This window comes from Elephantulus edwardii, unplaced genomic scaffold (assembly GCF_000299155.1).
Source record: "Elephantulus edwardii isolate Elephantulus edwardi_28Jun2011 unplaced genomic scaffold, EleEdw1.0 scaffold00222, whole genome shotgun sequence".
NCBI lineage: Eukaryota > Metazoa > Chordata > Mammalia > Macroscelidea > Macroscelididae > Elephantulus > Elephantulus edwardii.
The window spans coordinates 4,656,371-4,684,138 of record NW_006399972.1 but is presented as its reverse complement, the minus strand read 5'-3'; the positions used below and the strand labels follow the sequence as shown (position 1 = coordinate 4,684,138).

General features: G+C 42.5%; 1 protein-coding gene across 1 annotated transcript; it reads left to right on the top strand.

The window, feature by feature from the left end:
• The first annotated feature begins 3,816 nt into the window (after positions 1-3,816).
• Positions 3,817-18,233, top strand: LOC102852722 (thymosin beta-4-like protein 3-like). Its single transcript, XM_006898192.1, has 3 exons — positions 3,817-3,855; positions 5,751-5,821; positions 18,098-18,233. The coding sequence occupies exons 1-3, from the start codon at positions 3,817-3,819 to the stop codon at positions 18,231-18,233; spliced, it is 246 nt and encodes an 81-aa protein (XP_006898254.1).
• The last annotated feature ends 9,535 nt before the right edge of the window (positions 18,234-27,768 follow it).

Here is a 27,768-nt window from a genome sequence, read left to right as displayed (position 1 = left end):
TACCAGTGAAGGAATTTTTCTTTTACTTTTCAAAGAGAAGAGCGAACTGGGGTGGGGGGCAGGGAGAAAAGTGCAACAATGAATGAAAATCCAAAATCTCTGTAAATGTTCATTAAAATTAATAATAATAAAAAATTACTCTGAAGAGCTGAATTAATAAATGTCCAGAGGCATCCCACTTCACCAGTCTCAACACACCCAGCTTTCAGTCCATGGGCCAGCAAGCCCAGCTCCACCATGAGCTGACATGCACCCCACACCGCCAGGGAACCTCTGTCTGGGGTCATTAAGCTTTCTGACCCCATGAGGCAACTTCCATACCATTTTATGTCAGTCTCTTCAAAGTTCCAGTAAGTCTCATGCTGCTATTATTCCCCGGCCACTGCTTTTCATTGTTTGTGCCATCTCTGGTGTAAAAATCTCCTTTCTTGCCGAGCCTTCACCAAAACTGCCTTTGGTATCTGTAGTTTCACCAACAGTATCTTCAAGGCAAGCTAAGCTTTTACTGTGGTGTTGTTGTTAGGTGCCACCAAGTCAACTAAGACTCATAGCAACCCTCTGAACAGCAGATCTAAACCCTGCCCTGTCCTGCACCGTCCTCACAACCTCTGACATGCTCAAGCCCATTGTTACAGTCACTGTGTCAATTTCTCTTAAGGGTCTTCTCTTTCTCTGACTCTCAACCTTTCCCAGCATGATGTCTTTTTCCAAGGCCTGACCCCTCCAGACATTGTGCCCAAAGTAAGTGTGATGACATTTGAGCATCTTCACCTCAATGGAAAACCTGGTTTCACGTTCTCTAAGATAGACACGTTTGTTCTTTTGACAGTCCATGGGATATTTAGCATTCATCTCCAACACCATAAGCCAAAGGCATCGATTCTTCTATCTTTCTTATTCATTATTCAACTTTCATATGCATTTGAAAAGCTCATGGCTTGAATTATATGCACCTTATTCTTTAAACTGATGTCATTGTTCTTTAGTAGTTTTGTAAGTAGATTATCCTAGAACACAATGTCATTTGATTTCTTGACTGGTTTTCACCAACTTCTTGATAGATTTCAGGCAATGCTTAAAGTCCTTATGCATTTAAAGAGGCATCAGGGGAGACTTTCTTTTGTAGTGAAGTTTGTACGGGGTTGTTCTTTTGAGCCAATGACTGTGCCTCTCTAGGAGTTCAAATCCATCAGCAGCTCCATGGGAGAAAGACAGGCAATCTCTTCCTGTACAACTTACAGCCTCTGAAAACTCTGTAGGGGGTTCTGACTCCATGGCAATCAGTTTGGGTATTTTTTTCAAAGAAATTTCTGCTTCATTCTCCACTAACGCTCTCTTATCCAGCTTTGAAAAAGTCTTCCCTTCAGACTAAATTAATTTTTTAATTTTTAAAAAGAGACAGATTTAAAAAAAGAGAGAGATTAGACATTTAACCGAGCATGACATGAGGAACATTAGCTTTAATATCTGTCTCTCCCTCCCTCTCCCTCTGTCTCTCACTCTGTGTGTGTGCACATGCTTTATAAAAGAAATATGAAGAATGTATGCCAGAAATTGATATCTATATGGGAAAGAGGGAATAAAGAAATCAAATAAGGAGCAAGTGAATATTACAAAAATAAAATGTAAAGAAGAGTACCAGATAGAATGTTCAATTTGAACAGTTCCACAGCTAACTAGCAATAAGATCTAGAAAAAGCTACTCAATTTCTGTCAACCTCAGTTCTAATAATAAGTTTCTGTCAACCTCAGTTCTAATAATAAAATGTTTAGGGTCACTGGGGATATCAAGTGAGAAAGCACCTGATGAAACACAGAGTCCAACCCCTGGTTAAAAAAAAAGTCTCCTAAATGTTAGCTAGAGTTGGTATTGTGCTAGCATGGCATGCAAGAGCTTTGAAAGCGTCTTACATTTTGTAGCTACCTTTTGGCTTATGTTTTTGTTGTTTCCCTGTTTGTCTTGTCTTCAGGGGGTGAGGGTAGGGAGCTCTTTAATAGGATTGGTGGCAGTGTTACTTTCCTTAGAACCAGCTCTAACTTATCAGTGTTGTTGTTGTGTGCCATTGAGTCAGAGTTGACTCTCCGCTGGGTTTTCAGAGGCAGTAAATGGCACAGGAGGAGATTACCCATCCTTCTCCTACACAGAAGCTGGTGGATTTGAACCAGATACCTTTGGAATTGCAGTGTATAACTTCTTATCCCTAGGCTCCCAGGCTCCCTAACTTATATATTGTTGTTATCACCATTGAGTTGGAACTGACCCGTAGCCGACCCTCCAGTGGGTTTTCAGAGGCAGTTAATTGCAAGGGAAGAGGTTGCCCCTCCTTCTCCCTCAGAGCAGCTGGCGGCCTCACACTGCATGTCTTTGGGATTGCAGTGCAACTTCTTCCCACTAGGGCAACCTGTGCTGTAAAATGGAACAAAATGTTGTCCAGGCCAGTGTTATGTCCATGATTGTTGGTATATATGACTACATTTTTGTGGTAATTGTGTCAATCAGTCTTATTGAGACTTTTTCTCATTGGTCCTTTACCAAACACCATGTTATTCTCAAATGCTGGATCTTAAAAATGACTCTTGTTAGGCACTGCCAGGTCTACTAGTGGACTCCTAGTGATGCTATGAATGACAAATGGAAACATAGGCCTATGGTGCATCAACTTCACAGTCTCCACCTCGCTCAAACCTCCCATACTGTCACCATGCCAACTCATCTCTTTGAGAATCTTCCTCCCTTTCACAGCTCTTCTGCTTTTCCCAGCTTGGTGTCTTTTTCTTTTTTTTTTTCTTTGCTTTGCTTTCTCTCCTCTCCTCTCCTCTTCTCCCTCCTCTTCTTTTTCTCTAGTTTTCTCTTTTCTTTTCTTTTTCCTTTCCTTTCCTTTCTTTTTCCTTTTTTTTCTTTTCTTTCCAAGCCAAGCAAAAGGTTTATTAGAGAAAATACTTTGCAAAGGGAGGCATGGAAAGACAAGGTGCCACTAGCCCATGGCTCATTCAACAAAGGAGTGTGTCGTCCTTTTAGAACCTCTGGAGATGTGGAATGAGTATTCCTTCATGAGAGGGTTAGGTTTTAAGAGTCAACCTAGTTGTTGTCGTTGTCACACACATGATGTCCTTTTCTAAGGACTGTCACTTCCTGGTAGCATGTCTAACGTATATCAGACAAAGCTTTCCTATCCTTTCTTCCAAGGAACACTCTGGTTCTTAAAAGAATAAGGATTTATATTTTCCTTTTCAGGCAATTGGCCGGAGATCTTCCTAGCCTCTTATTATTTCAGGGTGGGATAGGAAAAATGGTAAGAACTTCACAAGATAGGGAGAAAGCAAGCAGCTTTAGAAAATAAATAAAATAGGGTGAATCCCCAGTGTTCATTTCAAAGATGTAAAGGGCCTGGACCTAGAAAATGGAGGCCTGCCAAAAGAACAGAGGGGAAATCCCCAAATCTACTTTACATTTCTCCCTTCATCCTCTTTTATGAAAAGCAGGGAGAGAGTGTGACTATATAATTTGTTCCATGTGACTTAGAATCCCAGGTTTGCTTTCTTTGTTCCAATAAGGAAACATCCTTCAACTCCCTCCCTCTCTCTCTCTCGCTCAATGCTTCATTGTTTGTAGTGCTGTTTATAAAATCATGCAGGTTTTATACTCTAGGCTCTTCTTGAAAAGGAACCCAAAGCCCTTTTTATCCTGACATTTCAAAGCCAAATTGAATTCAACAGCTTCCAAGAACTCTGCCACTGGACTGTCTGTGTAACTCTGGGCAAGGTTCTAGATCTTGGACTTGAATGAGGATGTGTCCCCTGATGGAAAGTGCCACCATGGGAATGTGTGTGGCCAAGTTCATCTCTCAGCATCGTGTGAGTGGTTTCAGCAAGTATGATAGCCTCAAAATGCATCTCCTAGCATGAGTTCCAGTGAATTTTATAATCTGGCATAGTAAATTCTCTCACATTTTCTTTTTTTTTTTTTTTGCTTTGCACATCAAACAAATGATTTTAATGGCTGCAAAACACTAAACCTCTGAAAATGCATGAGCTCACAGAGAAAGAAAATGTACAACTAACATGTGGCTCTTAAATCCTTCCAATGAAAACTGGTTTGTAGAGGTTGAGAATTAAGACTGTGTTCTGTCTTCCCAGCATTGATGAGTCCGATCACATTTTCTAAGATTGACAACTCAGAAGGGTCCCTGTTAGGTGCTGTCAAGTCAAGTATGACCCACAGTGACCATATGAATAATAGATCTGAACCCTGTCCTATCCGGTACTATCCTCACAATTCCTGACACACTCGAGCCCATTGCTGCAGAGTCAATCCATTTGATTGAGGGTCTTCCTCTATTTCACTGACCCTCTAACTTTCCAAGTTTGATGTTCCTCTCCAAAGAAGAACCTCTTCTAGCAACATGTCCAAAGTATGTGAGATGAAGCATTATCATCTTTGCCTTCAAGGAGCACTCTCGCTGCACCTTCTCCAAGATGTATCTGTTTGTTCTTCTGGCAGTCCACAGAATGTTCAGTACCAGCACCACAGCTAAAAGGTATCAATTCTTCTTCTGTCATCCTATTCATTGTCCAGCTGTCAGATGCATAGCAAATGACTGAAAAGATCATGGCCTAAATCAGGCACACCTTAGTCCTCAAACTAACATCGTTGCTCCTTGATAATTGGGAGAGGTCTCTAACTACAGACTTTCCCAGAGCACTACATCTCCTGATCTCCTAAACTGCTGGTACCAAGTGTAGTGATTGTGGAGCTTTCAAAAACTCCCTGGCCTCACTGGTATCGGTCTCAGCTGAGTGTGCATTGTTGGAGTTGGCCAACAATTGAAATGAAGAAACTGACTAGAAGTTTGTTCACAGAATTGCTAAGAAAGCTAGTGAATCTGTCTTATACCTGGAGATCAGCGAACAGACAGTGTGGCCATGAAGCTATAAGCCACTACCACCCATGACCACCACATCCAGTTAACGGCATTGGTGCTCTGCTACCTCAGCCATCACTACAGTGACAATATCACAATTTTTATGACATTAGACAGTGAAAAGCACTTGTGTTCTAGATCCTGTCTGCATCTCATAAGCAGCCAGGCACAAGAAGAGTGAGGATTTCTGCCTGTCAGCTGCACACTGTGTCTGTCTGGTTAACAATCAGAAGACACAACATATCTTCTGTGTGTCCTTCTTGGCAGATGGGACCAAGAAGAGCAAATCTTCCTGCCTGTCAGCTCTGCACTGTGTCTGTTTGGCTAATAACCAGAAGCTACAACACAATTATACAACCTTTCCTCTGGATCTTCCTTGAGATTCTGGCAACAAAACATTGGTTCAGAAGAGGGACAATCCCCTCAAGAGTAGGAAAATGATCTAGACATGGGCCAGCAAGGAGAAGAACAATGTTCACTAAGGTCCTAGAATTGTGGATGGTGCTGTCAAGTGACTTTTTCAGCTGTCCCTTTGCTCTGCTCACCACCCGGTGTTAGGGCCAGGCCTGCCCAGTCCTGTCACGCCTCGGTACCTAAGCAGGTGCAGTTGCTCCCTTCTGGCATCTGGAGTCATGCCATCCATTGCTCATGTCCAAGTTCTTGTTGTTTTAACATTGGGTCTCCATCCCCAGGGCTTTCTCCTGGCTGCCGTTCATGGACTCGAGTTTCTTTGCACGAAGCTGTACGATACCAGCTGAGCCAATCATAGAGCTAGAGACTTGGACAGAAATGACCTTCCCCCCACCTATTCTGGGCTCTTCTCTACAGGTCTACTCACTGAGCCCTGGATATGGAAAGAGCGCAGGACCCAGATTTGCTGAGACCGTGGCCAAACCTTTGTGAGCCTCAGTTTCCTTATCTGGAATAACAGGGATTAGTGGTGGTGAAGAATTCCTGGGTTGCCAAATTATAGTGATTCTGATTCTAACTTGAGTGTCTTTTATTTTATTTATTTTATTTTTTAACCCCTTTGGCTTTCCTTCTTGGCTGCTTCTTAATCTCCTATAGCTGCCTTGAAAAGCACTGCAAAGTGGATGGCTTTAAACAACAGAAATGTGTATGTGGAGGCGAGAAATCCAAACCACCATGTCAGCCAGACTACGTTCCATTTGCGATCTGTAGGGTAAAATCTTTTCTGGTCTTTCGAGCTGTTATTGTGTACCACTGAGTCAAATCCAGCTTCTGGAAGCTTCTGTTGTTCTTTGGAATGCAGCTCTGCCTTGGTCTTCACATGGGACCCTCCCTCTATCTATCTCTGTCTCCTTTTTCCTAAGGACAACACTCTGGCTAAGTTAGAACCGACTGTAACTTCATGTTAACAGAGAAGACCTTATTACCAAACAAGGTCACTTTTCCAGGTACCAAGATTTAGGGCTTTAGCGTGTCTACTTGGGACATTCAGTTCAATCCCAAATAGATTCCCTCTAGAGCTCTTGCTCCCAATTCTGGTCTACATTACACACACGCACACACACACACACACACACACACCTTTTTGTTCATTTAACAGCCAATTATGGAACCACAGTCTAAAGGGAAATCTTCTGTTCAGACTTCAAACCAGTATTCCTCCCCTCAGTGCCCTGTACTTGTCGTACATCACTCTGAGGATTCTGACTTCTCTGGAGCCACTAGGGATCATGAGAGGGGCTGAGCCCTCAGCATGTGACCTTCATTCTACAGTGTGGGAGTCACATATCCTTGTCCTTTCTTGACAAAACCCCAGAGGATTCTGGTCACAGTATGTTACTTTTGACATCATAGGCTATAGCTTTAAGATCCCATTTTTCACTTCCTTGGTTTTACTTGGAAAGCAGGAGAAATTACCATACAAAGCACCCTTTTGTTCATTTTATATACTCAAGCATAATTTTTTTACAAGCTTTTCCATTCTGCGTTCCAGATATTCTTTTGAGTTTCTATATAATAGTAATTGTAATTGTAATAACAGCCACAATTTATTGACAACTTTCTATGCACCAGGTCCTGTGCTTGGCTCTGTTATCGTCATGCTGTGTTATATCATGGAATCCTTTAAATAAACACAGGAGGCAGTTGTGGTTGTTGTTACATGCCATCAAATCAACTATGATTCATGCTGACCCTGTAAACAATGGCTCTGAACTTTGCCCTATCCTCAACCAACCTCACCATCTTTGACACACCTGGCTCCACTGCCACTGTCACTGTGTCAGTCCATCTCATCCAGGGACTTCCTCTCCTGTGCTGACCCTCCATTCTTCCAAGCATGACGTCCTTCTCTAAGGACTGGTCCCTCCTGACACCATGCTCAAAGTAGATGAGATGGAATTTCACCATTCTTGCCTCCAAGGGGCACCTGGGTCTCACCCTCTCCAGAACAGACTTGTTTGCTCTCTTGGCAGTCCATGATATGATACTCTTCTCCAGCACCACAGCTCAAAAACATTGATTCTTTTTCTTGTCATCCTTGATCATTGTCTAGCTTTCAGATACAAAGTCAGGTGCACTTTACAATCTAGTCTGACATCGTTGCTCTTTAGCACTCTGGGGAGGTCCTTGATAGGATATTTCCCCAATGAAAATCATCTTTTGATTTCCTGATTGCTGGTGCCAAGGGTGCCTATTGATTGTTGGTCCAAGTAAGATGAAATTGTTAACAACCTCAATCTTTTCTCCATCTATCATGATGCTGTCTATTGGCCTGGTTGGTGGTGAGCATTTTTGCTTTGTTTACTTTTTTAAAATTGATTTGCTTAGAAAGTTTGTAAACATTGTGTTTCACACTATTCTTCATTCACATTGTGTTTCATGCACTCATTCTCATGCATTATGCTTTATAAAATTCATCACCATTGAACCTTGCCCATCATTAATTACCCTGTCTTTTCCCCCTGATCCATGCTGAGATGCAATTTATATTGAAAGCGTCACTCCTTGATATTCTGCAGCAGATGCTTCAAGTCCTGCTCAGTTTCGGCAAGTAAGGTTACATTGTCTGCGTAACAAAGGCTGTTGATGAGTCTTTCTCCAATCCTGATGCCACATTCTTCCTCATAAAGTCTATAGGAAACTAAGGCTTGAAGAAATCAATGAATTATCTCCTAGGAATGTGACCTAGCTGGCCCCAGAAGGAAAATGTAACCTTTCTGGTGGACTTGGTTCACTCTCAATGCACTGCCTCTTGGGCTTCCATATCTCTGGGGCTATTTTTTTACTTCCCAGAAACCTCCAAGCCTCCCAAGGTTTACAGAACTTAATAGTAGTCACTATTGTGGGAAAGGTTCCACAGACACCCGCCCCCCCCCCTTTTTATAACCAGCTAAGGCCTCATTGGCATCATAGTATTTTCACTCGCACAAAGGTGTGACAGAAACAGCAAAGAACACAGATTAGTGAGTGCTTTGACCATATACAAACTGGATTCTAGGAAATATGACCATGACCCTTACAGCCACTGTAGACCTTCTCAGAGCTGGGAGGACAGGAGTATGGTCTAGAAGACATTGGCCTCCTCTTCAGTTCATCCCTCCAGCTTCATCAGCCTTCATCTTGTGACCTAATACAGTCATCATCCATTCTCACATGATGTCTGTTTTCACTTAAAGACCTGTCGATAAGTGAGGAGTAGTATATAACAGTTGTTTTAGAGGAATATTCCTCATTCCTTCAAAAAGCACAAAAGCTATTATAGGTTGAAAGCAGAGCTTCAAATTGATAATTGTTCCTCAGCATTTATTGGAGGGTAGATTAATCATGGGTCTGTACAATTTCATGGGGGGTGAGGGAAATTGGAAGAATCTGGTCTGAAAAACAATGTATTCTAATTTTGTAAATGAACTGGTATAATAAAAATAATTTCAAAAAATATTGTAGCATTATTTCCAACAGCCAAATAGAAAAAGTAACCTAAGTATCCATCAACAGATAAATGAATTTTAAAAAGTAGCATGTTTATTTTTTTTGTTGCTCTGTACTGTTGAGTCAGAATCAACTGAGAGCTGACCTCCCTTTTGGTTTAGAGAGGCAATAAATTACAAGGGAGGACACTGCCCATCTTTATCCTCCGGAGTAGCTGGTGGACTTGAACTGCGCGCCTTTGCAGTGACAGCACAACTCCTTACCACCAAGTCACCAGAGCTCCCTACATACATAATGTTGTTGTGGCCATCGAGTGGTAACCGACCCATAGTTGACCCTCCAGTGGGTTTTCAGAGACAGTAAATTGCACAAGAGAAGATTGCCTGTCCTCCTCCTGTGGGGCAGCTGGTGAATTAAAAACATGTGCTTTTGGGATTGCGGCACAGCTAATAGAATATTATTATTCTGCAGAGAAAAACGGTGCTCAGATGTATAACTCAACATGGATAAACTTGAAAAACCTTGTTCTGAGTGAAATAAATCAGACACAGAATGACAACTATGAAATAGCTGAAGCAGACAAGTGAATAGAGACTGAAGTTTAGTAGTTACTAGGAGTGAGTGGGAGGAAGAAAAGGGAACATATTGTTTAGAGGGGACTAAATTTTTATTAAGATGGTGAAATCTTAAAAACCAGTGGTGACAGTTACACAATAGGGGGAACACTATTAATGTCACTGAATTATACAGGTGAAAAATGTTGAAATGGGAAATGCTCCACGATACATCTGAAAAGCCAAAGTTATTAGAATGAAAGGAATGATTGATTGGGAAGGTTGGTGTACTTTTGTTGTTCGTTTGTTTACCAGTGGCATGACCTTCTCCCTACTGGTCAGAGAGATCCTTTCATCTGGGAAAGGAAGAGGGGTTATTAGATGATTCCCGAAGAATTTAAAGAGCAACAAAAAAAAATTAATGTTTTACTTTTAACATTCAAAATAGGATTGCACACCAAGACTTCAATAACTGGAATGCTATGTTTGGAGTGAGAGAAACGGTTTTTCTAAATTACTTTCACTTCCGTTTGGTCCAGATCATAGGCTTTCTTAATAGGCTAGAGAAGATGACCCTGTAATAATTTAAATTTATCCAGGAGTCTGGAACCAGGAATAAGGCCACCATGAAGGAGAAGAAGTAAACAAGTTAGCTGAAACTTCTCATCCTGGAGATTGTGGGAAGAGGAAGCCACAAATGAATAGGAGCTGAAGAACAAGTGATGAGACATGTGCTCTGACATTCCCTGAAAGGCAGCGAGCCTTTCCTGATGCCCCTGCACCCGGAGGGCAGGAGGAGAGCATTGAAGGGCTCACAGCTTCTGAGCAAGCTGAGGTGAAAAGAGGAGCCCCTGACAGACGTCAGCAGACAAGGCCAGCACTTGCCTAAGGACCTACACAAAATCAAGGTTCCCTCTTCCCCCATGATGCTGTGGACCTTAGATACCTTCTTGTGGAGGAATAAGGAGAAGCCAGCTGAAATGAGAGAGTCCAAGCAGTTCCTCAAAGGGGTCAATTAAATGACTGAATTCTACTAAGGATTACGTTGTAGTTACTGAACAGCACAAATAGTTAATCCCTCAACAACCAGCTAGACAGGGTTTGAATCAAACTTGGCAGGGCAACTTCTGAAAACTTCGTGGAGCAGTTTTATACCATGATGGCTGACTTAGTGGCAACCACTAGCAACACCAACAGGTTAACGTCAAAGCTGATTGCATGTTTAATTTGATTCCTCCTCTCTCATTAATAATTAAGAACAAATGAGATGACAGCACAAAGAAACAAAGAAAATACCTAATCTGCACATTCAAGTTGTGCCTGCCACGTCCTAGTTCCTTTTTTTTTTTTTTAATAAGCCTTTTCTATTTTGGGCTCAGGGGTTTCTGTTTTTTACTCTTCTTCCTCTTTTACGTTCTTGGTTGTGGTTGCTGAGCTCTCGTTCTTCTTCCTGGGGTCATCAAGTCAATTATGGCACAAGGTGACAGTAGAGTAGAAGTGCTCCATGGCGATTTCAGGGCTGTGACCAAAGCAGATTGCCAGACTTTTCTCCTGAGGTACCTCTGGGGGGGTTTGAACTGACAAACTTTCCATTTATGATCAACCACTTCATGTGCCACTCTCTGAGAAGTTCTAGTTAACTCCCTAAATTTTCACATCCTTAAGAATATGTTCGTTCTGTCTCTCCTCCTCGCAAATAACAACATCTTCAAGGAGAAGCAGAAAAATGTTCTTTTCTCTGATTTTGCCCAGATAAGAGAATTATAGGGAACTCTGGTGGCCTAGTGGTAAAAAAACTGTGCTGCATTCCCAAAGGCCCATGGTTCGAATTCACCAGCTTAGACAATGACCCCTCCTTGTGATTAACTGCCTCTGAAAATCCGCTGGAAAGCCAGCTATGGGTTGATTCTGACTTGACGACACACAATGACAATAGAATTACAAGAAGCTCTGGTAGCCTAGTCTGCAGCGAGTTGCCCTGCTATCTTGAAGGTGGCACCTCTCTGGCACTTTGAATCTATCAGCAGCCCTGAGAGAGAAAGTCAGGCATTCTCCTGCCATTTCATTTGCCTCTGAAACCCAATGTGGGGCTGGGGGGTGTCAATTATGTGTCACTTCTAACTCAACAGTGATGAGGAGACTTTTGATAATAGAATTTTGCCAGTACCTTCTAGGATTGTAGGATTTTAGAGTGATAGGGCACTTTCCAAGTTGATGCTCCCTCTGTGAGGACTCTGGAATATTGGGAAGCTCTGGTGGTGCTCAACTCAAAGGCAATCAACAGCAACAACAACAACAACAACAACTGGTGGTGTGAGCCTCAAGGATTTGAGCGCTAACCCAAAGGCCACGTCTCTCTGGAGGTCTGAGTCCAGAAAGAATCTCCTCCTGTACAAAAAGCCTCCAAAACCCAGAGGTCTGCTGTGAGTGAGTTCTGACTCGATGGCAAAGAGCTTGAACTTTAGTTCTGTTGAGTACATTAGCACTACTTAGCATAAAGTGGATCAGCGAGGAAGGCTGGTATTAAATAAAGGTGCCTGAGCTGTAAGTTCAGGCAGGAAACAGCGACAGAGACTAATAAAGATGGTGACTGGCTTGGGGCTGACCAAGAGGTATTTCTTGCCTACGCCAATCACATTTCTGTGGCATATACTTCTTTTACCCTGAAGGGGACACATAGAATTATTGGGACAGTATAAAATGGAAATGTCATCAGTCATTTTGCTTTGTGAACTTCTGCAACTCAAATCACAAAGAGGAAAAGCCAAGCTGAAGTGCATCAATGCAGCCAAGTGTCTCACAACACAAGCCGTGGAGGGAGCAGGACTGCGGGGAGTTTGTCACTTAGCAGAATCAGTTGAGAGGCTGGTTCGTGTTTAAAGGCCTGGGGGCTTGTGACATGACACTGCCCAATGAGCTTTCTTCCAGCTGGAAACCAGCTCCTTGACTGATAGCTGGCAATTGCTCATGGAAATTCAGGGAGGCTCCGGAAAAAAACACACACACTAGACTCTGGGAAAACATGGGTTGTAGAAAATGTGCTCTATGCATTTTCCCCTTTTTTTGGTAGATGAGGTTGAACCAAGGCGTTCTGGCAATGAGCCAGCATGTGTTCCTTAGCATCCTGCCCCGCGTCCCAGGCCTGAGAGAAAGCGCCTTTGCCCTCTATGCTCAATGTCACGTTGCAGCTGTTAGATGCCATTGAGTCAATTCTGACTTGAGGTGACTCCATGCATGTAGTGTAGAACCGTTCGTGAGGTATCTCTGGGTGAGCTTGAAAAACCAACCCACGGCTAGCAGTTGAGGGCTTACCTGCTTGTGTTACTCAAAGACTCCTAAGTACAAGGCACTTACTCCACATGTGAAAGAGCTCTGGGGAGCTAGTGGCTAAATAGTCATACTGTCAACCCAAAGACAGGCAGTTCAAATTCACTAGCTGCCCCACAGAAGAAATATGGGCAATCTCCTCTTGTGGGATTTAGAGAATCTGAAAGCCTGCTGGAGGACCAGCTTTGAGTCAGTTCTGACTTGATGGCAATGAGTATTTGGGGTGATTTGTTTGTTCTTTTTTTTTTTTCAACTTCGTATACTCCTGAGTCAAAGACATTAGGATAACTAGAAATATTGAGTTTAAGAATCTCGGAAGGTCCTACTTGCTTTCCTTGAGTCCCTGAGATAAATACTTTGGCTACTAACCAAATGGGTTTGGGTTCAAATCTACTTGGACAAAACTTGAAGATGGGCCTGGCTATAAAAGCTCTTGGGAATTTTATAAAATACAATTTACTCTGAATCAAAATCAATTCAAAGGTAACTGCTTCTTCTTGTTTTTAAATTTACTTCAATCTACCCCTCTGTACTTTCTAACCAAGAGGCACAAGTATTGGCAGTATCCAACCATCTCTCTCTTGCCTAATTATGGTAATTTACTGACTCATAAAGAAAACAAAATTTCTCACCACCAGTTCGATAGTAGCGTCATGATAGATAGAGAAAGGACTGAAGTTTTTAACTGTATCATCTTACTTGAATCCACAATCGACACCTTTGGCACCAGCAATCAGGAAATGAAAAAATGGTGGCATTGGAAAAATTTGTTGTCAAGGACCTCTCAAGAGTGCTAAAGAGCAATGGTGTCGGTCTAAAGACTAAGGTGTGCCTGACACAAGCCATAGTCTTCCCAATTGCTTGTTACATACTTCTGAAAGCTGGACAATGACTAAGGATGACAGAAGTATAATTGATGCCTCTGAATTGTGGTATTGGAGAAGAGAACTGAACATTCCATGGTTTGCTAAAAGAACAAAGAAATCTGTCCTAGAGGAAACGAAACCAGGCTCCTTGGAAATAAGAATGGCGAAACTTTGTCTCACATACTTTGGGCAGGTTCATCCTCGGAGAAGGACCACACGCTTGGAAGGGCAGACAGTCAGCAAAAGAGAAGAAAACCCTCAGCAAGTTGGATTGACACAGTGACTGTGGCAATGGGATCAGGTATATTGGAGATGGTGAGGTTAGCTCAGTAAGGACAAGGTTCAGAGTCGTTGTTCCTGGATCATTATGAGTCTTAGTTAACTCAAAGGTATATAACAACAACAATGTCAATAACGACATGTAGAAAGAAAAACAAGTTTCATTCAACTGAAGTCCAGATGACAATGTTCTTCTGAAAGTAGAGATCCATCTCATCCCTCTCTATTTTGAGGCTGAAATCCCAGGTGATGGGATTTCAAGCAAATGTTGGCATGTCTGCAAGCACCTAGCTCTAGCAAGCATTTCAAAGGTGGCTGTTCTCAATACTGCCCAGCTCCTGTTCCCTGTCCTAGACCTGTGCTTGGAAGAACATTCTAGCTTGCTCCTTGTCCCACAGCCTTGGAACTTGGCTCAAGAGGAGGGAGAGAGGCAGCCTTTTCAGCTGTCAAAGGTCTTTGCTATCTGAGCATTGCAACAGCTAAAGTAAGTAGCTTAATCTCTTGCTTTAGATAGGCAGGGCCAGATTCAGGCAAAGAATCTTGTTAGTCATGGAAAAATAGAATGCTGGGAACAGAAGAGATCTCTAAGGTCATCTGGCTACCAGCACATGAATGTGGAAACCAAGATCCAGAGAGATTAAATGACTTGCCCAAACTCACATAAAACCTGAAAAGACAAACCTATTTCTATAAAATTGTTTCATGATGACCCTATAAAATGGAATAGAACTGTCCCCACAAGGGTTCCAAAACTATAAATCTTTTTATTTAAAATTTTTAGTATTTTCTTTTTTTAAAAAATAACATTTTCATTTTATACTTGTTTACTTACAAAGTTCGTAGACATTGTTTTTCACACCAGATCTTTCCCATTTCCTTTATCCACCCTTCCTTCTACCCAACAAATTGTGCGACCCTACATTTACCCTCCTTCCCATCCTCACCCCTCTGCACCTCCCCTCCTTGTATCCTTACATGTTTTACTAGTTATCTTTCTAGTTTTACAATAATAGTCTTATATAATACTTGTCCTTATGGGACTGAGTTCGTTAACTCAGACTAGACTAGTGTCACCAGGGCTTCTCAAGGCCATGTTGTTGTTAAGTACCATCAAGTCAACTATGACTCCTAGAGACATACTAAACAGATCTGAACCCTGTCCTATCCTATGCCATCTTCATCGTCTCTTCCACACCCAACCCCACTGCTGTAGTTACTGTGTCAATCCATCTCATTAGAGATCTTCCTCTCATTCTCTGACCCTTCACCTTTCCAAGCAGGATATGTCCCTTTCCAGGGACGAGCCTCTTCTAGCAACATGCCCTAAGCATGAGAGACAAAGCTTTACCACCTTTACCTTCAAAGAGCACTCTGGCTGCACTTTCTCCAAGGCATATCTGTTTGTGAATTTTGCTGCCAACCCAAAGGCAGGTGGTTCAAATTCACCAGCTGCTCTGCAGAAAAAAGATGGGCAAATAGACAGCCTTTGAAAATCCACAGTAGGGTCGGCTATGAGTCAGTTCTAAATCAATAGCAATGAATTGGGTTTACTGAGTACTATGTCCACCATGGATTTGCTGGACTAAACTCAGCTATGAACCAAAAGGTTTAAGTCTATCCAGAGATAGCTTAGCAAAAAACCTAGCAATAAACAAAACAAGACCCCCAAAAAACAACAGAAAAATCTTAGCAATCTACTTCCACAAGATCACAGCCATTGATTGAAATCTAATTCTACTCTCAAACAAAACATATGGGCCATGATGAATTGGAATCAGTTCAACAGTAACTGATTCAGTTTTTGGTTTACCAAGTTTGTCTATTATTGGGCAAAGCATTAGCAATGAATGACACTATAACAATCTTGCCAGGGAAAGCACTTTTATCCCTGGTTTAAGAAAAGACATCAGAAGCCAGTTGACTTGTTCAGGGACCCTCAGTAAAGCACAGAGCCAGCTTTCCAGCTCACTTTTAACCGATACTCTCAGATAGGGCCCAGTTTGGGCTGTTGTGGCTGTTGGACAGCTGGATCTTCCAAATCGAAAACGTGATTGGCGGGTTGTAACTGCTGTTTCATAAGTGACCAGTACACCAGGAGGGCAAAAAACTCCACCTGGCCTCCCTGGGTGAAAGGATTATACCTCTCAGCTCATCTTTCCACAGGCCTCTCCAAAGAGGCTGTGAAATGTTGACAAACGAGTTGAAGTTGGATCAAGTGCCAGCCACTGTGCGTTTATTTCCTGATTTATTGTATCCCTGGTCCTTGAAGTTGTGGACACAGAAAAGCAAAGAGGATGTTAGCTTTCTCACGGGATGGCGTGTAATAAGAGGCTCCAGGGACTCCAGGGAGACGGGGCAGAGCCGGTTCTGGGTCTTTTCTTGGCCCACTCTCCGCACTCCCTGGCACCCTGTCCTTCCTTTAGAAGGAGAGAGATCTGCTCCACACCACAGCCTTTGCCCCAGTCCTCCATACTCCCAGCTGCAAAGACTTACCTGCCTTGGATACACTCCCACAGGACCCTGCTCTCTGCCCTCGGGGCTGACTGATAAGCCCATCCACGTGATGTGCTCACAGCCAAACTCTTGCGCCTTTCTCCTCTGACATTTAAAGGGCAGCATTGTTTAGTTCCTAAGTCTTTCTGGAAGTATATTTAGAGAACAGAGAACTTCATAGGGGTCCCACAATCACAGTCTTACTCCTCAACTTCTAGGGTTGTTAGGAAGTTAAGACCCTGCTTCTCTTCCTAAACAACCCACGGGAAAGTTCCCACCACCACTTCCATGATTCCAGCTCATGGAGACCCTCCATTGGGTTTCTGAGACTATGAATCTGTACCGGAGGAGACTAGTCATCTTCCTCCTGAACAGTAACGGGTGGATTTGAACCACTGGTGGCCTAGCGGCAAAAAGCTGCGCTGCAATCCCAAAGGCACGCCATTTGAGGCCACCGCTGGAGAAGGATGGACCAACTCCTCCCAGGAAGATTAACTGCTTCTCTGAAAACCGGAAAGTCAGCTAGGCATATGTTCCAACTCGATGGTACACACCACCACCACCAACCACCACTGCTTAACACCCATACCATCAGAACTCTGTTATAGCTTCCGGACGTATTTTATCTTAAAGAAAAGTCTTTCACTTTAGAAGTCCAGTACACAAAATAAGAAAAAGCAAAGCTGGTCTGGATATTGTTTTAAGCTTCTAAGTAAGCTCTGGCTGTTGGAGAAGAACACTGAATATTCCAGGGACTGTCAAAAGAACAGATAGATACGTCTTGGGGAAGGCTCAGCCAGAGTGCTCCTTGGAGGCAAGGATAATGAAGCTTCGTCTCATGTACTTTGAGCACGTTGTTAGAAGAGGCTAGTCCTTGGAAAGGAACATCCTGCTTGGAAAGGTGGAGGGTCAGTGAAAGAAGAAGACCCTCAACCAGACGGATTGGCACAGTGACTGCGGCAATGAAGTCAAGTATCAGCAGTGATGAAGATGGGGCAGGCGAGGACAGAGTTCAGGTTGATTGTCCATACGGTCATTCTGAGTTGTATTTGACTCCACGACACACAGCAACAACAAAGCTCAAGGCAGCCTATTATTGTTGTAGTTGGTTGCTGTCCTCTTGTCCCCTGACATACGGCCACTCAATGTACAACAGAATGAAATACTGCCTGGCTGTGCTTCACTGAAACCTGTTGTTGATGTTGTTAAGTGCAATCGAGTCACCTCCCACTCATCATGATAACAGGCATAACAGAAAGACACATTTGCCCAATCCTGTGCCATCTTCACAACAGCTAGTGTGTGGGAGCCCACTGTTGCAACTATCTTGTCTAGATTTTGAATGACTTCCAACCTGAAGGGCTCATCTTCCTGTCCTGTGCCAGATACAGTGCTGCTGCAATTCATCAGCTTTTCATTGGCTCAGTGTTTTAGAAGTGGCTATCAGTTGGTGGTTGCAGAGGCTGGAGCCAAGTGGCCACAGGAGGTGACTGAAAAATGGTAAAAGATAACGAAAATATTCTGGAATTGGACAGTGGCAAGGGCTGCACAATGTTTCAAATATGCTACAGACCGCAGATGTGCATTTCAGAATGGTTAAATGGTAGATTGTGTTTTATGGGTGCGGTGCGGATGCTCAGTTGGGGAGTGGGAGACTCAAGCACCACTTTTCTTAATTCTGAAAGAAGTTGAAATACTTAGTGTGACATAAGAGTGAAGGAGACTCCACATTCTCTCACGCCTCTCCTCGCTTCAGGCTGTCTGACAAACTCGATGTGGCTGAAATTGAGAAATATGATAAGCCGAAACTGAAGAAGACAGAAACACAAGAGGAAAATCCACTGCCTTCAAAAGAAATGATCCAAGAGGAGAAGCAAGCAGGCGAATCATAATGAGGATGCCCTCCCAATATTCAGTGTATATCCCACCAGAAGTGTCCTCATGTTTTCTTTCGTTAACTGCTTAACTTTGTAAGATCCAAAAAGATTGGATCAAGTTTAAATGACTGTGCTGCCTCTTTTCACAGCCGAGAATCTAGAGCCACTGCTGACTGAAGGCAGCCCCCACCACTCCCATCAGCCTGTGTGGTTGGCTGGGAAGGAAAAGACCTTGCACGCCGGTGAAGGGAGGAGCTGGGTGGGACGACAGTGAATGAAATATAGGGTAAAAAGCAAAGGTTGTCCCACGTGTCCTGTGGGCATAAAATGCAGTTGAATCGAGGTGTCAATGTTTTTTTGGGTTTTTTTTCAAATTATTTTAATTATTAAATTGCACACTTTTTAAAAATATGCAAATAAATTTTTTAAAACCTGGGGGGAATAAATCTTGCCCAAGGAAGGCCCAAATCCTGGATGATGAAGAATGGAGAACAGAAGAATCAATCTGCTGTTAGGCTCCTACCCAAGGGCAAGGGGGGACTTGCTTAGCCCATCCCCATCCCCTTCAATCAACTCTGACTCGTAGCAGTGGCCCCGTGTGTTACAGTGGCTCTGCTCCGAAGGACCGTCAATGGCTATAGGTTTATGAAGTAGATTGCCATGCCTTTCTTCCAAAGCACAGCTGTTGTGTTATTAGGTGCCCTCGAGCCGAGTAAGATTCATAGCGACCCTATAAACAACACATCTATGGTATCTGTCCTACCTGTTCTATTCTTTGCCATCCTCACAACCTCTGACATGCTCAAGCCCATTGCTATAAGTCACTGTGTCAATCCACCTGATTGAGGGTCTTCCTCTCCTTCACCGTCCCTCCACCTTTCCAAGCATGTTGCCCCTGTCCCAAGAATAATCACTCCTAGCAACATGTATATGAGACGAAGCTGTATCATCTTTGTGTCCAGGGAGCACTCTGGCTGCACCCTCTCCAGAGCATATGTTTGTTCTTTCAACTGCCTAAGGCACTTCTGGATGGATTCAAATCAACCACCCTTAAATTATCAGCCAAACACAAACTGTTTCTACCACATAGCTACTGCTCAGCTAAAAATAACCACTCTTCTCAAACATATCAGTCAGATGTGAAATCTGCAGCTCTATGGGGGAAGAGGGAGAAGGGACAGAGAGAGAAAGAGATCCAGAATTAAAGGCCTTGCACTCCTTACACATAAAGGAAATCCTCGAAGAAATAGTGTCCTCCGCACTAATAGTAGCACTGTAAATATACATTGAGATGTAGAACACATAATTTTCTTTGTTTTCTGGAAGAGCTTACACTTTTTATCTTGCTTTTCTGCATAGTCTGGATTAAGCTAACATGTGTTGTTACAAATAAGGAGTTCTGGACAAATACTGCATGGTGCCACTGTTGTAAAACAGGACTGACCCTGGGGTTGGAGAGAGACTGAGAAAGATGGGTTCATAACATATACTGCATTGAAACAGATGAGGGAAAAAACTGTTTAAAAGGGATATGTGATTAGGTATTTTTGTCATGAGAGGAGTCTAGAGTGAAGGCTACATGGTGGAGTGGACCTGGAGGAGGGTTTGTAAAACAATGAAAGAATTTGTCTTTTACTTTTCTAAGAGGGTAGTGTACTTGTAGGGAGGGTTGGGAGGAGAGAAAAATGCAACAATGAATGAACGGAAAATAAAAAAAAAAGAAAGGACAAATACTGCATAGTGCCACTGTTGTAAAAAGGGTCTGGCATGGGAGTTAGGGAGAAACTAAGAGGAAATATATAATGTATACTGCATTGAAACAGATGAGGGAAAGAACTGTTTAGGAGGAATATATGTTTAGGTAGTATTGTCATGAGAAGAATCCAGAATGAAAGGCGCATAGTGTAGAGGGAGATGGGGGTGAGGGGAAATATTATATAACAATGAAAGAATTTTTTTCTTTTTTTTTTACTTTTCAAAGAGAAAAGTGAACTAGGGGTGGGGGTGGACAGGGAGGAAAGTGTACAATGAATGAACAGAAATCCAAAATCTCTGTAAACTTACATTAAATTAATAAAACCAAGAAGAAGAAAAAAAAACAAATAAGGAGTTCTGGCTCATTTGGTTACAATAATCTCTTTCAGATTTAAAAAAAAAAAAGGCAAAACAAAAAAAAAAACACCAAAACTAAACACAACCTCTTTCAAGTTTCAACTCAGTCTATTCAAAGTACTCCTCCCTACCAGAGCTCTTTCTCCGCCTCTGGATTTTGGGTCTTCATGTGTTCCTATAAGTCTTTGCTAGTTATTGATGAGATGCTATTGGGATTCAGCTCAAATTCTTGGTGTTTGATCAGTGAAGTCTGTAGCCAGTGAGGCTGTGCTCAATGTTTTTGGTTGTGCATGGATATTTTAGCTATCTCTTCCTTCCTAGGCTACTGACGACGCCTGAGCTGCAAGCTTGTGAAGTCACATCTTCTACCTGCCCGCTATCTTGGGTATCCATGACAACCTTTGCTGTGAATCATTGCTGTGAGCTTTCCTAATTCTCCTGAGTTGTGGATGGGAGGAGTAGGGGTGGAGGATTCATGTGGGAACTCTTACCCATTATAAGCCCATGGGAAACCACAGCCCTATATTAGGCCTATCTGCCTTAAACCCATCATTCTGTCTCTGCGCCACATGCGATGTGATAAGGAAGCAGAGTACCAGTTAGAATATTCTTCGACCCTTCCTGAACACATCCAGTTTCCTTTGGATTTTGGATGATCTCACTCCCTCTGTGCATCAAAACAGTTTAATAAATCATCAAGTTTTCACCCTAGATTAGGACTTTGGTCATGAACTTCCTGTTCTTTCACCTTCCTATGTTTTTGCCTTCTCAACAGGATGGATGGACCCAGTAATTGTTAGCAATGAGCGCAGGTACATCAGAGCGGATGAGGATGGCACAGGAGAGGGCAGGCTTCTGAGCTGTTATTCATGGTGTGTCCAGAAGTCTCGTCTTTAGATAGATTACTAACCCAATAAGGACTAAGTCCCTGTCTGAGGGGATCTATAAATTTGAAAAGGTTTTTTTTTATTCTGTAAGAAGGTGTGAAGTCAGGTGAGAAGCAGGTCTAGAAGGAGAATCGTTGATGTAGTAAAAATGCATGAAATTGCTCTCTATGGATTAGTAGATAAGCATAAGTAGATCTGCGCTCATCTTGCTTATTGGATAACTTGATAAAAATCTTTCTCATTTCCCTTTTTGTTGTTGTTGTTGTTGTTGTTGTTATGTGCCGTCGAGTCGTTTGCGACTCATAGCGACCCTATGTACAACAGCCCTAAACTCCGCTCTGTCCTGTGCCAATCGCACCGTCTCTGACACTCCCATCCCAATTATCCCAGTCACTGAATCAATCCACCTCATAGAGGGCCTTCCTTTCCCGCGCTGTCCCTCCACCCTCCCAAGCATGATGTCCCTCTCCAAGGACCAGTCTCTCCTCACAACATGTCCAAAGTATATTAGACAGAGCCTCAGAATCCTTGCCTCCAAGGAGCCACCCAGTTTAACCCCTTCTAGGACAAATCTGTTTGTTTTCCTAGCAGTCCATGGTATTCTCAATATTCTTCTCCAGCACCACAGCTCAAAGGCATCAATTCTCCTTCTATCCTCCTTGGTCATTGTCCAAATCTCTGATGCATAACAAGTGATTGGGAAGACCATAGCCTGTATCAGACGCACCTTAGTCTCCAGAGAGACACCATTGCTCTTCAGTACTTTGGAGAGGTCCCTAACAGCAGACTTTCCCATGGCAATGCGCCTTTTAATTTTCTGGCTGCTGGCCAAGACTAGTACAACATTTAGTCATATTCTGAGAGCGCACTATCTGGGAGGGATGACATTCAAAATATAAAATATAAAAGTTGGTACGACTCAACTTTCCTCAGTAAGAATAGATTGGTAATAAGTCAGAAGGGATGTTACCATACACCTATACTGGCACAGTCTCGGCTGAACTCTCAATGGAACGTTCAGTGATCTGAGTCTGTAGGAGTGGCTCTTAAAAATGAACTGTCACTTAGGTATTGTCATGACAGGAGTCCAGAACGAAGGCTGCATAGTGGAGTGGAACTGAGGGGAGGGATTATAAAACAGTGAAAGAATTTTTCTTTTACTTTTCAAAGAGAAGAGTGTACTGGGAGGGGAGGGGTGGGCAGGGAGAAAAGTGCAACAATGAGTGAATGGAAATCCAAAGTCTCTGTAAATTCTCATTAAAATGAATAACAATAATAATAAAAAAGTACTGTCAGAATGGAAAATTTAACTTTTCTCTTTTGTTAAACCTGCATCTCAAAAACATTCTCTCATGCACACCCATATTTATTGTGGCTTTGTTCGCAATAGCAAAGAGGTGGAAACAATCCAAGTGCCCATCTACAAACGAATGGATAGAGAAGCTGTGGTATATTCACACAATGGAATACTATGCTGCATTGAAAAACAAGGAACTCATGAAATATTATGCAAATGGATGACCCTGGAGCACATTATGCTGAGTGAAATATCTCAGTCACAAAAGGACAAATATTGAATAGAGTCACTGTTGTAAACTGGGATTGACATCAAGGTTGAGGGAAGACAGAGAAGGAGGGGGGAATGATGTATACCACATTGAAACAGATGAGGGAGAGAACTGTTTACAAAGGATATATGATTGGGTATTATTATCATGATAGGAGTCCAGAGAGAAGGCTGCATAGTGGAGTGGACTTGGGGGGAGGGATTGCATAACAATGGATGAGTTTTTCTTTTACTTTTCAAAGAGAAGAGTGAATTGGGGGGGTGGAAAGGTAGGAGAAAAGTGCAACAATGAATGAACGGAAACCCTAAGTCTCTGTAAACTTTCATTAAAATTAATTAAATAAAAAAGCATTCTCTCATCAGAAGTGACAAGAAATTGATATGGTGATCAAAGCGTAGACATCTTGGCATCTGTCCCTCCCTGAAGCACTGAACCCCATTGATTCTATGTGCAAGGAGCAAGAGTGCTAGGATTTAAGGGAAATGAAAAGTATATCCATTTGGAGTTGTTGTTGTTGTTGTTGCTACTCTGCCAAAAAGAGAAATGAAATTCTGGTGTATACTGCAACATGGAGCAACCTTGAAAACATTTTGCTGAAAGAAAGAAGTCAATCACAAAAGGACAAATAGTATATGACCCCATATATGTTTCTCACTTTCTATGCATGAGAGCTGGACAATGAATAAGGATGACAGAAGAAGCACTGATGTCTTTGAGCTGTGATGTTGGAGAAAAGCTCTGAATATCCCATGGACTGCCAGAAATTCAAACAGATATGTCTTGGTCTTGGGAAACAGAGTAGTCCTTGGAGGCAAGGATGGCCAAGCTTCATCTCACATACTTTGGGCATGTTGCCAGGGGAAGCTATGATTTGGAGATGGACACCATACTTGGAAATGTAGAGGGCCAGTGAAAGCGAGGCCAACGAGATGGATTGGTACAGTGACTGTAGCAATGGGCTTAAACGTGTCCAAGATGATGAGGCCAGTACAGGATAGGACAGGGTTCAGATCTGTTGTTTATAGAATCATTATGAGCCATATGGCACCTAACAACAACAAAAACAAAATACAGGCCTCAGGTTCTTTAGTTATAACATGAGAATAAGAAGAATACTAATAATTTGTATGAAGTTCTCAACACAGAGCTATCCGATGTTCACTTATAGAACCACCAAGACTCTTGCTTGGTGTTACAGTTACCATGTTCAGCTTCCATACAGGAGTTTGGGGGTACCAGTCCCCTCACAGGTGATAGTTCAGAAGGTATGCCGGGTGATCTATTTTTGAAACATCAGTCTTCACAAACTCTAGGGAACACAGGTCTAGTCTGACCAGGGGGAGTTGTCTGAGTCAGAATTGACTTCACAGCAACTAGTATTATATAGAACTACCTATGTGCTACCACTCACCTGCCTACCCAGGTTTGAAAGTTGGGAGTCATCCTTCATAATTTCCTTTGCCTCCGTCACTAACTACAGTCTCCCACTTACTGATTCCAGTCTAACAACACCTTGGTCCATGCTCTTCTGTAACATTTTTGCTGTTGCCTCAGTCATATCTGATTCTGGGATTGTATTGCCAGTTTGTGAGCTAGCAGTCCACACGTAACAAGCAGCTCAGGCTGCATAGTAGGTTACACTGTTAACCAAAAAAGTCTCCCATGGTTTGAATCCACCAATGTCTCCATGGAAAAAAAAGATGAGAAATCTCTTCCTGTTTAAATTTGGAACTTCAGAGACTTGATGGAGGGTCACTATGAGTCAGAATAGATTCTCTGGCAAAGAGTTTGATAGGCTAAACTGTATCACCTGGGATTCTACACAGTATATAATAAATGCTCAATAAATGTTTGATGAATAGATGGGAATTTGTTGCATGGACATCAGTAAAGGAAAGGGAACTTTTAAAAAGAACTACAGATACTTTGGAATAACTGAAGAGAATGTTGTGTAGGTGAGAAAAACTGAATTCAAATGTTTGGTAACCAGAGTAGGCACTGGTCATCAGGGAGGAGAGATGATCAGAATGGACGTGGGGTTTTTTTTGTTGTTTTTTTTATTAACTATTAAATTTTATTAATTTTAATGAACATATACAGAGATTTGGGGTTTTCATTCATTCATTGTTGCACTATTTTCTCCACCCTCCTCCCCAGTTCATTCTTCTTCCCCCACCACCACCCTGAGAGTGTCTGTTTTAATTGTCCAATTGCTACAGTGCTTGTCAAGGCCAGTTCTGATTAATCTCCTTTGTCAGTGTGTCCTTTGCCATTCCCTATCCCTATTCCCTACTCCCTGAGAGAGACTTCACCCTGATTCATAAGGAAAAGGGGATGGCGTATTCTCTTAGCTATTTCCTACTGAAAAGGTACGCTGTAGGTTTCAGAGAATGGACATGTTGGTGCATGTTAAATGCATATCAGCTCTGTTGTTGTTAGAACAATTTCAAAAGAAATGTACAATGACCAGGTTATGAAAGGGTTTGTGTGTTAAGTGAGCTCTGGAGGCCTAGTGGGCAAGGAGTTGTGTTGTCAACCTTAAAGCAAGTTGTTCAAACTCACCAACTACTCTGAGGAAGAAAGATGGGTGATCTCCTATGTGATTAACTCCCTCTGAAAATCCGTGGAAGATCAGCTATGAATCAGTTTAGGCTCAGCAAAACCCTCTGGAAGGCCAGCTATCAGTTGGTTTAGACTCAGCAACAAGAAGTTGAGTTGTTATGTGCATTAGTGAAAGGATCAAGACTTACTATGGCCAGCTGAATGCCACTGAAGAATTTTGACATTAATGACATTCACATTCCATTTCAGGAATGCCAATGGCTGCGGTGTGGAGAGCGATGGGAGGAAAGCAAGGGCAGAGGTGAAGAGACCCAAAGATCTACCAGAACCAATGCTCTGTGTTGTTACAAGGTATTAGATACTGTGGCGCTCAACATGGAAAATGACATGCTGCCTCTGCTCACTGGCTGCTCAAAACCCAGGGGCCAGACTGTCAAGTCTTGGAGAAGAAACATCAGATTAGGGGTAAGGCATTCTGAAGAGAGAGAGTGGTGCATTCAGAGGTCAGTACAGTTTTCACCTCTAGGGGATCCTGGCTCTGTTACGCAGTGTTTAAACTAGAGAATTGCCTGATTCTAAAAAATCCAAATTCCAGGAGTTTTATTTCCAGCTGTTTAAGTGGGTATGTTTCCCATTTGCATAAGGAAGCCATTCTGTACGAAGTGCAGTGGAATGTCCTTTTAACTCAAGTATTCGGGCTGATTCTCGTGACAGACTCCCATGGACTCTCTTAGCATTAGATTGGACTAGATTCAAAGCTCTGGTGAGAACCAACCGGGGTCCAGATGGGTCTCTGATATCGTTGGTTTTAAAATCTGAAAGTTAGACAATAAATAAGAAAGACTAAAGAAGAATCTAATCTATGCCATTGAATTGTGCTGCTGGCAAATAATCTTTTTTAATGCCAGAAAAACAAACATATTTGTCTTGGAAGATAGTTGGCAAGAATACTCCTTAGGAATGAGAATGGCTGGACTTCATTTCACTTACTTTAGACATGTAAACAGGAGTGACCAGCCCCTAGTGAAAGGTGGCATGTTTGGTAAAACAGAAGATCAGCTAAAAAGAAGACCCTTGTAGAAACAGTACAGGCAGCTCAAAGACGGCCTCATCTGGCCTCCACAACAGGAATAGTCCCAGAGGGGTAAAATGTGCAACAATAAATGAATGAAAATCAAACTTTTCTGTAAACTTTGTTAAAATCACAATTAAATAAAGACTTTTATTTAAAAAAAAAAAAAGAGGAACAGTCTACATCAACAACAACCACAGTGCATAAATGTGAGGTCAGACATGCTCCCCAAACTCTACTTATCATTCACAACATCAAATGTCCCATCCAGGGCTCTCACTGCTCTACTGTTTGATCCACCAATTTGTTGCAATGGCCCCATAGAACTCACACAGAACTCCTAATTTTGTGCCCTATTAGGAAAGTTGTTATTCAATCCCATCCAGTCAACCATGACTTATCATGACCCTACGAACAACAGATCAGAATATTTTTTTATTTTACTTTTATTTTATCTCTTTTGTGTGTGTGTACCGTCAAATCGGATCTGACTGGTACAGGAGGAGATTGCTCCTCCTTCCCCAGCAGAGCTTCTGGTGGATTTGAACCACATACCTCTGGGATTGCAGTGCAGCTTCTTGCGACTAGGCCACCAGAGCTCCCTCAGATCAGAATCTTGTCCTATCCAGCAACATCATCACAATCTCTGCCATTCTTGAGTCCATTGTTACAGCCACTGTGTCATAGCATCTTGTTGAAGGTCTTCCTCTCTTTTTTTTTTTATTCTGGGGCTTCGTCTGACATACTTTGGACAAGTTGTAAGGAGGGACAGGTCCTTGAAGAGGGACATCATGCTTGGGAGGGTGGAGGGACGGCGCAGGAGGGGAAGACCCTCTATGAAGTAGATTGATTCAGTGACTGGGGTAATTGGGATGGGAGTTTCAGAGGCAGTGCAATTGGCACAGGATAGAGCAGAGTTTAGGGCTGTTGTACATAGGGTCGCTATGAGTCACAAGCGACTCGACGGCATATAACAACAACCTTCCCCAACAAGATTCATTTCTCCAAGGACTAGCCCTTCCTGATAACATACCCAAAGAATGTGAGACAAAGTTTCACCTTCCTTCTAAGGAGCACCCTGATTGCACTTCCTCTAAAATGCATTTGTTTGTTCTTTTGGCAGTCCAGGGATATTCTATACTCTTTACCAATACCACAGTTTAATTAAGGTAGGAAACAAGGTACAGTTCTTCAGTGAGGACAGCGTTCTCAGGTATTCTCAAAGGCCCTCTGACCTCCAACCTCAAGCCTCCAGGAGAGTGTTACAAAGCCTTTTAATTCTGCCAATTATTTTTGTCTCCTGTTCCCATTCCTACAGTAAGCTTGGGCAAAGGCTTGCAGCTCTGTCT

Bases quoted from the DNA above. Each gene is read 5' to 3' on its own strand.
- LOC102852722 (XM_006898192.1), top strand. From the start codon at position 3,817: ATGGGAATGTGTGTGGCCAAGTTCATCTCTCAGCATCGT. The intron at 3,856-5,750 runs GTGAGTGGTTTC...TCTTCTCTACAG, and splicing joins AGTTCATCTCTCAGCATCGT to GTCTACTCACTGAGCCCTGG. The intron at 5,822-18,097 runs GTGAGCCTCAGT...TCCTCGCTTCAG, and splicing joins GAGACCGTGGCCAAACCTTT to GCTGTCTGACAAACTCGATG.